Source organism: Primulina tabacum, chromosome 5, assembly GCF_025594145.1.
Source record: "Primulina tabacum isolate GXHZ01 chromosome 5, ASM2559414v2, whole genome shotgun sequence".
Classification (NCBI taxonomy): Eukaryota; Viridiplantae; Streptophyta; class Magnoliopsida; order Lamiales; family Gesneriaceae; genus Primulina; species Primulina tabacum.
Window position 1 is genome coordinate 14,393,340 of NC_134554.1, and position 11,626 is coordinate 14,404,965.

The 11,626-nt window shown below is 32.3% G+C and overlaps 2 protein-coding genes across 9 annotated transcripts; both read left to right on the plus strand.

Annotated features, from left to right (window-relative positions):
* Positions 1–2,713, plus strand: LOC142546897 (mitotic-spindle organizing protein 1A-like). 8 transcript variants are annotated; one of them, XR_012820546.1, is made up of 5 exons: positions 1–107; positions 972–1,032; positions 1,744–1,961; positions 2,063–2,152; positions 2,246–2,713. XR_012820546.1 is itself a non-coding variant. In XM_075654862.1 (3 exons), exons 1-3 carry the CDS (start codon positions 563–565, stop codon positions 2,256–2,258), a joined length of 261 nt encoding a protein of 86 aa, XP_075510977.1. In that variant the 5' UTR covers positions 154–562; the 3' UTR covers positions 2,259–2,713. The 8 variants fall into 8 exon arrangements, 1 of the variants encoding a protein (XP_075510977.1); XR_012820540.1 differs by lacking the exon at positions 2,063–2,152 and having other exon boundaries at positions 8–107; XR_012820543.1 differs by lacking the exon at positions 2,063–2,152 and having other exon boundaries at positions 64–107; positions 969–1,032.
* Positions 2,714–8,198: 5,485 nt separating this feature from the next.
* LOC142544840 (polygalacturonase-2-like) lies at positions 8,199–10,829 on the plus strand. The gene is made up of 9 exons (XM_075651875.1): positions 8,199–8,465; positions 8,692–8,823; positions 9,167–9,328; positions 9,469–9,495; positions 9,582–9,789; positions 9,869–9,950; positions 10,034–10,142; positions 10,223–10,339; positions 10,447–10,829. Exons 1-9 carry the CDS (start codon positions 8,262–8,264, stop codon positions 10,684–10,686), a joined length of 1,281 nt encoding a protein of 426 aa, XP_075507990.1. The 5' UTR covers positions 8,199–8,261; the 3' UTR covers positions 10,687–10,829.
* The last annotated feature ends 797 nt before the right edge of the window (positions 10,830–11,626 follow it).

Consider the following 11,626-nt stretch of genomic DNA (forward strand, 5'->3'; position numbering starts at 1 on the left):
TCGTAGATTTCAATACCCTAATCAACCTAGTATCGAATCAAAACAAAACCCTGGAATTTCTTACTCTTTGCGCTCTCGGCCGCCACAAAGTGCCGCTTCACGGCAAGGCTCTCTCGATCCTCTGTGTTTCAATGTGTATTATGCGTGTATGTTCATGTTAACTGTTGGTTTTTCCGCCAATTTCTTCCCATTTTTCTTGCCATTTCAAATTAGACTACTGCGTATCGAATACTTTCGAAAGGTTTCGTTTGTACGTGTGTACTAATCTTTCTTCGAATTTTTTGTTTTGTAACCTTATTATACAAAATTGAAACAGGACAGTGAAATCTTAGCTGGTTTATGCTCACTCACTCAATTTCTGTATTAGTTTTCTTGCACTTGTCCTGTCAGTTAAATATAGGCTTCCTTCTGCAGCTATTAAGATTCTTAATCAAATTCGCACATCCCGTTGATGAAACATTTAGTAATCCGAAAACATGCACATTTGGAGCTCCCTCGTGCTTATTGCAGGAGGTGGAGGGGCCTAATATGCAAAGGTGGATAATAGGCACTTCTGAGGGATATGGCTGATTGCTGCATGCTTTTGATTAGTGTAGTTGATTTCTTTCTGTAGATTTAAATCCTGAAAATGATAGTTCTTGAGTTTCTATTATCTGTTGTGATCACGATTGTTTTCCTACTACGACTTTTTTGTGTTCTTCATTAATGTAATTGTTTTACTAGTTAAATCTAAAATAGTTGGTTGTACTTGGAACTTGGAGTTGATAAAAAATAGTCCATCAATGAGATGGAGATCAATCACTTGGTGGATACTATTTCGAGCTCAAAATTTGAATGCTAATAAGATGTTTTGAACTATAGTTGAATCCTGCTAAAAGGTGATGACGAGTGGCAATATACTGATTACTGAAGTCGTTTTCTGATGCCAATGTTTTTATCTTTCTTAATGTGTGTGATCATGCTATCAGCAGGTGTCTGACTTCAGAAAAAGCAAGGTGAATCACATGTGAAGTAAGGTTTGGCGAACTTAAGGTAACAATTGAGATGCCTTTGATTTGAATTTGGCTTACCAGGACTTTTGAAAATGTTGGCTTCTACAGGCCAGTTTGGATACAAAGGCACTTGAGCATAAAAAGTTCTTTATTAAGCAGTGTCTGCGAGTCTTTTTTTAAAACAGAGAAACAGTTATATGTTTGGATTTGATAGCGAAAAAGTATATATATATTTTTAATCTTTAAAAGAGAAGTTGAACCAGAAGACTGAGACTTGTATTCTTCGGTCTCAAGCGTTATTTAGTGTTCTTTCATAAAAAAAAGCTTGTCCAACAATCTTTTTTACAAAAAAAACTTTCTTCTTTTTTCCTTAAAGAAAAAATGTGTTTCGCCAATAATGCTTTTGTATCAGAACGTCTTACCACGTAAAATTGGGACATGCTGCTGCTGGTACCAGGGCTTTAAGGAAGGCCCTACACACTGTTTGACTTCAATTATATTCCAGTCGATCCTTCCCTCAATAGAAGTCATATATATATGTGTTGAAATTATATTTAATGTCCTATATTGCATTGTATCTTTCATTTTATTCTATCCTTAGTCTTTGGATTTCTTGTAATATGTGTGTGCTTTCTTCATCATTGAAAATAATTATGAGAAAACCGCTACTCTTCAGTCCTTACGTTTTATTATATAACTAGCCTTCATCTTGTATTCTGTTTCCCAAATTGAAAATGCTGTATTTTTGTAGAAAATGGTTCCGGAAGCTGCACAAGAATCACTGGACGTAGTTTTCCTCATGTCAAACTTTCTTGAAACTGGGCTTGATCACGATACTCTTTCAATTCTCATTGCACTTTGTGATATGGGTCTTGATGCGAAGTCACTCACTGCCATGATCAAGGAGCTTCGCAGTGAATTCACAGCTTCTTCATCTTCCGCATCATGCTGCGTGACTTTTCTGACCTGGTAAGTGGTATCTCATCAACATAATTTGTTGTTAACATCTGGATTTATTACATTTTGTGAAGTTTGTTGTGTTGATTTGCCTTTGTTACCATCTTTGTCAGATGTAAACATGTGCTGGACCAATAGTGAATAGACTACATATTTATGTTTTAGATTTACCATACATGATATATATATGCGCGACTGAGTAGGTTTTGTATGATTATTTAATGTCCTCTCTGATAAAATTCTTGTCATCTCATGTCCTATCTCTAATAAAATTCTTGTAATCTCATTTGGTTCAGGAGGAGGATATAACTTTCCTGGAAAGGTTTAGTGGCGGATCAAGAAAGCTGGTGGCTTATGTTGGTGACTTCTTTGTGCTTTGCAAGGGTGCCTGATGGAGATCCACTCGTTTGAGCTTTTGTTATAATTCGCGGTGGAAGTACACCTGCAAGGCCACAGGAAAAAAGATGTTACCGTCCAAAGCGTAGCCAAGTTTTACAATGGGTACACAAATTTCCCACTGTGGACAATATATAATCAACAAGATGATCAGACATGAGAAATAATTAATCGTCTAAAATATCTCTGGTTAAGGGGCTAAATTCGAGAAACTGGTTGTGCCTTGGTGTCCTAGTCTTTCTGTTTTGATTATAGAAATACCCTTTTATTTCTTTTTTTATGATCAATATACAGAGGCATGTTTCCTTATATATAATGTACTAGGAAGTCGGACCTGTTACCTTGAGTTGATTACTTGATCATCCTTAGTTGCAAAAGTATTCAAAGCTCGATATTTTAAACACTAAACACGTGGATATAATGAAAGTGCACATTGGAAGCAACCCTTCCTATATATGGCCATCATTGATTTGGGGAGGGAGCTCTTAGAATTTGGCCGTTGCCGCATTGGTGATGGTTCTTCAGTGGATATTTTTCAAGATAGATGGATTCCGTCCTTGTGCTCAAAACTCAACTCACAGACCGCTCAATGATCATAATATAATCCTAATTTAAATTGTTTTCGTTTATGACTTGGACTCAAGCTAATGCTGCTGAAATCTTTTTACAAAACTCTGCATTCCTTCTGGTGGCACGGTAACTTGTTAAATATAATTTAAAACATATGATTTTTGTAAAAGCATATATATAATTTTTTTACTCAATTTAGATCATTATCTTTATTAAATAAATAATTTTATTATTATGGTATATATTTAAAGAGAATAATTTGTTCATAGATTTGCATTACATAACGTAATCTTATATATTGGTTTATTTTTCCTTTCGATTAATATAACTGTCAACGTTCCAACGGAATAAGGTTGGAACAAGATCCAATCTAAGTGAGCAAATTAAATTGAACTTGATTAGTGCCGATTTTTGAATGGATATGTCATTTTGATTGATCTATGTTCATGGAATTTATTATCTAATTTATTAATAAAATATTTTATTTTGGTGAATTGTTGAATAACATCAACTATAAGATAGAATCATTTATTGGGTTATTATTATTTTTATTATTTTAAAAAAATCATTTATCCGGTTTTTTTTATTCATCCACATGTAGTAAACGTATACATTATCGAAATTACAATTTGACATTTCCAGAAAAATTTGTAATTTGATGAAAAGTAAATGTTTTAGATATTGTTTGGTACGTTGAATGATATGATCACGAAGACTATATAATATAAATATGATAAATAATAATATGTGGATAATATAAAATTTTAAAACCTTAAAAAATTTTGGATTTAAGTTAAATCAAATATTAGATAAAACAAAGATGTATGATTCAACTAATATCCTATTTTTTAGACTGAACGTGTCCATAGAATAGTATGATACCAAGGATTTTTCCTCTAAATTCTCTCTCTTGTTTGTGGCTCGTATTATAATCAACACGAGTATTTATTTTAGGTAATCGTCAATTTCTAGATTTCTTTGATACTTTTGAAATAAAATAATTAGTTTTTTAGTTTTTATATTTGATTCTCCGATAATGCAGCGCATCTCTATTTTTAAATTTTTTTTGGATATGAATGGCATGTTAAATGGGAAAACAATGTTATTATCTTGAAACTTGCACATTTTTTATTTTTAGTCACGTTATTGGTCAATATACAGTTTTAGTCCACTAACTTGTACACTTTTTCAATTATGATCATTTTTCACTGGAATACTGACGTGATATTGGGCAAGTCAGCCATATCCAGATCCACGCCAGCAATGTCCGATGCCACATCATCATTTTCAGTGTCACATTATCATTTTCCGAGTTATCATTCCAATAAAAAACGACCAAAAATGTTTCAACAATATCTACCAAGAAAGCAACAATAATTAAATGCAATGAAGTAAAGAGACGCAAAAATTAGAGTTGTGCCCCGAAGAGGCATGTGTTCTCTTACATGTCTCATGCCAAATCGCCGAACTTAGTCTAACAAACAATTCGAAGTCCTCTTGCTTAAAGATCCTCGAAAAATATAAAGCACAATAATAAAAAAAAAAAGAAGATGCATCACAATGCATTTTCACACTCAACCAAAATGATGTATTTTTCTAAACATCCCTAATTATCGGACAAAACAAATACCATATGTCATAACATGACATGTCAATAAGTTCTCCGCAGTAGGGATAAAATCCCAAGAGGCACGCCACAAGAATACATGGATTTTAGGCGAGAGACGTAGCTTCCATAATGTTTTCCTCCATAAATGATAGGGTTGCATAGATTGAAAAGGTGGGAGAGCCATACTATTCATTTTCACAAGATAACAATCTTTTACATAATACTTTCAATCTTGCTACCAATCCAAATCTTATATCTTCACTACCCATTTGTTTAATAGAATTTCAAGAATTGCTTCGGCTTCATGCGAGGGAAAAATATGTCGCACAGCTTCCTCATTCCAGATCCCAGAACTCTTAATAAAACACTTCACTTTAGTTCCATCGTCACGAAGTTGGTTCAAGCCACTTGGGTATAAAGATAGACCAGGGATCCAAGGATCAGATTTAGCCAAAAAAAAAAAAAAAAATGGCCCATCAACCACTCTCCAACACAACCTTATTTTTATATATACAAGATCACGACTCCACATTGTACAACACTAGATATAAGAAGGATTGGACCACAGCTCCACCGCCGTAATGTTTGTATGTTTAAAGTACCGGCCCTTGGGGACTCGCCAACAAAGAATTGGGCGATTCATGAATGACTCTCCACACTTTTTTAGCTAGCAAAGCTTTGTTAAAACAGTTTGGTGTCGAAAACCTAACTCATCCACTCATTTTGGTCTACACATATTCTCCCATTTCAACCGATGCATTCCCCATTTTCCATTAGTATCGTTCCACCGGAAATTAGCACATATTGTTCTACACCATGGTTAAGGGAAACCAGAAGCCTAAAACAAGACATGACATAAGAAAAAATCGCTTGCGATAATAATTTTATTGCAAAAAGTAGTGTGAGACGGTCTTACGAATCGTATTTTGTGAAACAGATCTCTTATTTAGGTCATCCATGAAAAAATATTACTTTTTATGCTAAGTGTATTAATTTTTATTGTGAATATCGGTAGGGTTCACCCGTCTCACAGATAAAGATTCGTGAGATCGTCTCACAGGAGACCTATTCTAATTTTATAACCACCTCACGACTTTCCATAATAACCAATTAAACTATTCAAACATCGGATCGGAAGAAGTTATATAAAATAAATTTTTTTTAATACAATTGGACGACTTCCCCCATTTAAGTTTGCCCTTTTTGAAACGCCACACACATTTCATAATTCGCTTGCGACAGATTCACCATGCTTATTTTTCTCTTATTATTTATTCCACACGTGAAGTGGTCAAATAGCCAATTACTTGTAATATCGCTAATTTCCCCCAACTCCACTCCAACAAAGATCCCCACATTGTTGACATATCATTTCAAACATCATGCATAAAATTAAATAAATTCATTTCTCAACGACCCCAATTTTCCAGTCTACAGATATTTAGTACTTCTCGTGCAAAACACCTAACGTTTTGCGAACTTCGTAATTTGCATCCTCATTTTTAAATATATAATATGTATCAATTTAAACATGTTATATATCAAATAGTATGGGAATGAACAAAACTTAGTCCTTCGATCCCAAACACATGAACTGAGACTCTAGTAAAAATATGAGAGATTCACGTAACCAACGATATTTGATAAATTAAATAGGGTGAAAATAAACTCATATTGTAACGTCCAATATTCGATGAATATATCAACTGTACCAACACGTATCTTTTTAACGTACTTATATCATCACTTACACACACCCTGAGAAACTTCTTAAAAGGTCACCCATTTCATAATTGCATCAAATCAAACTCGCTTAATTTTGAAATTCTTAAGTGACGAACTCTCAAAAAAAATGCGCCTTTATTGATGTGAATAGTAACTATTAATCGTTTAAACACTCCTTAACTGCATAGTCTCATACCTGAACAGTTTACAATCCATTTCATTCCGGTGAGATATCGATTCATTCATGTTCTCTTCGCCTAGAATCCTGCCATGAGCCAATCATTGTCCGTGTAACCTCATGACATCGGCGAGCACCTCGCTCTCTTTGGCACGGGGCATCACACATATTCCTCACAATTTATATTTTTTATTGAAAATTTTTCTCTTCTGTCATTTGATTTTAAAATATAATTTAATGATTGAGTAAATATATAATTTTTTTAGTTATTATATATGTGTGTGCGCGGGGGCGAAGTTGAAGTAATTTGTTCCAAATTAAATGTTCTCTTAATATTCTTCATATGTTTGGCCAATTTCAAGATGGGGCTCGTGCATAAGTTGTTGACCGAAGAAAATCAAACTTGGTCAATAAACATTTGAAACAAAGAGGGAACTAAATGGGAAAAAAGTTGACTTTCGTGAGATTACAATTTTCCTAAAGAATTTAAGTCAAAAAGTATAAACTAAATAACTGAAAATTGAAAATTAACAACGAATTTGCATTTTTTCTTCATTTTTTAATGATGAATTTGTATTTTTAGTCACGTAACTTGCATGTCTATTTTTTTATTTTCATCTTGTTAATAGTGAATTTGTATTTTTAGTTATGTAACATCAATGTTTTCTTTAATTATTATTTTGGTCTTTTTATAGCGAACATGGATGATGATATGGATCTTTGAAAGAAAACATGCATGCTTGTTGTGATTTTTTTAGAATATTATCTGAAAGATAACACGACTGAATCCAGTAAAAAAAACCAAAATGAAAAAAAAATACAAGTTACATGACTACAATATAAAATCAAACATGATAAAAAATGGAAAAAAAATATTTGTTACAAGACTAAAAATGAAAATTAATTACTAAAACCTAACGAAAAATGAAAAAAAGTACAAATTATAGGGGTAAAACTCAATTTCCTTTCATCTTTGTCCCCTCTCTTTAACTTTGGGTTATTTTAATGTCTTACCTGAAATAGAGAAAGTGTGTGTTTGCGTGTTTTAATAGATTTTCTTATGACAAAATAATTTGGTGTGAATTTTATCACATCTATTTTTTTCCACAAAACTCTTGTGAAACGCTCTCATAGGTCAATCTTGTGATATGAAGCTTCTATTTGGTTCGCATACGAAAAAACATTATTTTTTTATGTCAAAATATTACTTTTTATTGTAAATATCGGTAGAGTTGACCCGTCTCAGGAATAAAGATTCGCAAGACCGTCTCTACTAAAATTTAGCTATCTAACAAACAAAAAGTCCAAGATTGGTGAACGCCTTTATCGATGGCTATCTTGTACCCTCAAAACACCAATTTATGTTTTGTAACCATCTAAATTAATTATGTTATATCTAAGTTAAACAAAGATGAAATTTACGAATTTGTATCCTAGCTAAATTTTCAGATAATTGGCCTAATTTTTTTTTATCAATACGCCCATAATAATATATATTTTTTAATATAAAATTATGTTCAAAACATTGACTATTAAAACCATTTCTGAAATTGTTTGTTTATTTGCCTAGTTGCGTCGTTGATTTTAAAAGAACAAGCTTAATGTTAGAGTAACTAACTATTACTCAATTTCCTCAGTTGAAATTTACCCGTAGAGTCAACACAGCACACCAGTGGTGGGTGAATTCCTCCAGAAAATAGATTTCGTCTTTCCTCTTCACGTATTTAAGCATTCATTCTGCTGCCATTTTTGTGAAGATAGACATCAATTCTTCATATTCTTTCATAAATAGTTTCAGCCAACGTATAAAAAATTGGTTTTTCTACATCAAGAAATGGAGAAAATAATGATGCCCAGGATTTTATTTGTATTACTTTTGACATTAATTCTATTGTGTTCATCCCCTTGTCATGGAAGAAAATCTCATAAGCATCGAAAAGTCTCCAAAGATCGCAGACATCATCTTGTATCACAACAGGTGTTGATCAATGTCGACGATTTCGGAGCCAAAGCTGATGGGAAATCAGACAATGCCCAGGTTTGATTCATCCAAAGTTTATTGTAATATTTGATTGTGTATATATGTGTATCGCGTGTCTGTTCATGATCAACTTAAACTCTAACTGATTTTATTTTATACAATATCGATTTTCTCATATTTTCTGAAAACTGTTAGATAAATTGTGGTTATGATTCTAGCAGTTCTTCACCAATAATATCATTAATTAATATTTAGTTTCTGATCAAGTTAATTTCTTTTCCAGGCATTCAGCAGAGCTTGGGACAAGGCTTGTAATTCTACGAGTTCATCGACAATTGTGGTTCCAAGAGGCAAAACTTATTACATTAAACATGTTGATTTTTCAGGCCCTTGTAAGAACTCTGTTTCTATGGAGGCGAGTTCCGTACACATTCTTACTTCATATGCACATATACATTCAAGAAATTTATATTCACATATTTTTACATAATTTCAGGAAAATAAAAATTGATCATATATATTAGTTAAATTGAAAGATTTTTTTATCTGAGAAAAAACGATTGCCTGGATTTATATCTGGCCGGCGCTCACTTCATTGCATGCATTACATAATAAACATATCACTTCACAACAAAACCAAGAAAACGATCACTCACCTACTTCTATATATATATATATATATATATATAAATATATATATATATATATAATATGCGGATTGTTTACTGTAAATTGACGCCCCAATTCTCTCATTTTAGATCCAAGGTACAGTAAAGGCTATGTCGGAAATGTACGACACCCCTAAGAGACTTTGGATAAAGTTCGAAGATGTTACGGATATGAATATTTCAGGTGGTGGTATTATAGATGGCAATGGTGAAATATGGTGGAAAAATTCTTGCAAAATAAAGAAAACTAAGGTAAATAAATGTTTGAATTTATTATTTTAAGTTATTCAAGAAAAATATTAATTATTTACTTTCAAAATATTATAATCGTTTTGTTTCATATATAATAATACGTGCTGACATTTTTCCTCCTTGTCTGATTTCTTTTAAAGCCTTGCCAAACGCAGAGTGCACCAACGGTACGTTCATTCCTCAAATTCTATACAATGATTAAAGAAAAAAATTAATATCAATTACATAATTAATTTGTTTTGCTAATTAACAGGCTATGACATTCAAAAACTGTGTGAATTTAAAGATGACGAATTTGAAGCTACAAAATGCACAACAGATGCATGTGGTTTTCCAGGATTGTCGCGACGTTGAGGCTTCGAACCTTAGAATTACAGCACCAGGAGATAGCCCTAACACTGATGGAATTCATATCACCAAAACGCAAAATATCAATATTCTAGACTCTATAATTAAAACTGGTAAATAAATGGATTCATTCAGTTGGTTTCTTTTAATGTTGACTTGGATCAAATCTTCTAATTCTTTTGCAATGTATAGGTGATGATTGTATTTCAATAGTGAATGGAACTAGCAACGTTCAAGTGCAGAACATAATGTGTGGACCAGGCCATGGAATCAGGTAATAATTAATTTGTGATTTTTAATTTTGCTGGATTTTTTTATATTGTTTTTAAGGATTTATTTAATTTATTTGAATTTCAGCATTGGAAGCTTAGGTGAAAATAATATGGAAAACCATGTTTCAAATATTTTGGTCAAGAGTGTCAAGATTACTGGAGCAACTAATGGAGTCAGAATAAAAACTTGGCAGGTAATTCATACCTACCATATATATATACATATATATATATTAAAAATTTATGTGTAATTCAATTGTGTGAAATTGTGCAGGGAGGGAGTGGAAGCGCAAGAAACATCGCGTTTGAAGATATCCTGATGCAAAATGTCTCCAATCCCATAATCATAAATCAAAATTACTGTGACAAAAATAAAAATTGTGTCAAGCAGGTACCACTCTCAGTCTCTCACCTATATGTATATATATATATGTATATGTATATGTATGTATGTATGTATAAGTTTCTCACATGATAAAAATCAAATGATTGATGCAGAATTCAGCAGTGCAAGTAGAGAACATAATGTACAGAAATATAAGAGGCACAAGTGCTACAAAGGTGGCAGTAAACTTCAATTGCAGTGAATCGTTTCCATGCAGAAATCTTTACATGGAAAATGTGAAATTGAACACACACGGAGAAGATGGAAAGGCCGAAGCATTTTGTTCTCAGCTCACAATGTTGAATGCAGGAGTTAATTCCTTCCCACGCTGCAGCTCTGCCCATAATGATTAATGGTTGATTATATATATCTATATATATATATATACAATACATTTTTGTTTTATACATAAAAATACATGTTTGGGTTTGTATTTCGTTTTTGGATCAAAAGTTGATATTGATCATGAAATATGTGGTTAGAACATAGAATAGTAGCCGACCCAAATGAGGTTTGTGACGGTGTTGGTAGAGATAGTTGTAAAAATTAATGTTATGTAATTCAATTTATTGGAAAAATCTAAACTGAAAAATAAACCTTTTTTTTTAATTTCATAAAGTGTATCAGTGCCCATTTCTTTGAACTTCAGAAAATAATATTCAAACTATATATTGCAGCTTCTCGGAGAAAATTGATCCGTTGCCTATATTTGGCCAATTCTTTTTAGGTTGTGTTTCGATAGATTCATTGTAAAAATTTGTGTGAGACGGTCTCACGAGTCGTATTTTGTGAGGCTGATATCTTAATTGGATCATCCATGAAAATTATTACTTTTTATCGTGAATATCGGTGGGGTTGACACGTCTCACAGATAAAGATTCGTGAGACTGTCCCACAAGAGACCTATTCTGGATTCATTTGATATGGATGAATTGGTTCGAATTATATATTTCAAATGATGTCAATGTATACGTTGGCGTATTTGAAATTCATTAAATATAAAACTAAATTGATGGGTGGTGAATTTGAAATCTCCTTGTATGTACATCTCATTGATTATATTGATTTTAGTGAAAAAAAAAAGAATTGCTTTATTATTTCATATCTGATCATAAATAAGAGACATGTCAACTCGATTTATACATATAATAAAACATACTAATTTGTCAATATTTTGTATGATAAATAACAGAAGATTGTCTCACAAAATTGACAAATACCAGATTTTGCATGTAACATTAACGTCAAAAATATTTTTGAAATAAAAAAATGATAATAATAATTAAAGAAGGG

Bases quoted from the DNA above. Each gene is read 5' to 3' on its own strand.
- LOC142544840 (XM_075651875.1), top strand. From the start codon at position 8,262: ATGGAGAAAATAATGATGCCCAGGATTTTATTTGTATTACTTTTGACA. The intron at 8,466-8,691 runs GTTTGATTCATC...TTTCTTTTCCAG, and splicing joins GGAAATCAGACAATGCCCAG to GCATTCAGCAGAGCTTGGGA. The intron at 10,340-10,446 runs GTACCACTCTCA...TGATTGATGCAG, and splicing joins ATAAAAATTGTGTCAAGCAG to AATTCAGCAGTGCAAGTAGA.
- LOC142546897 (XM_075654862.1), top strand. From the start codon at position 563: ATGGCTGATTGCTGCATGCTTTTGATTAGT. The intron at 593-1,743 runs GTAGTTGATTTC...GTATTTTTGTAG, and splicing joins GCTGCATGCTTTTGATTAGT to AAAATGGTTCCGGAAGCTGC.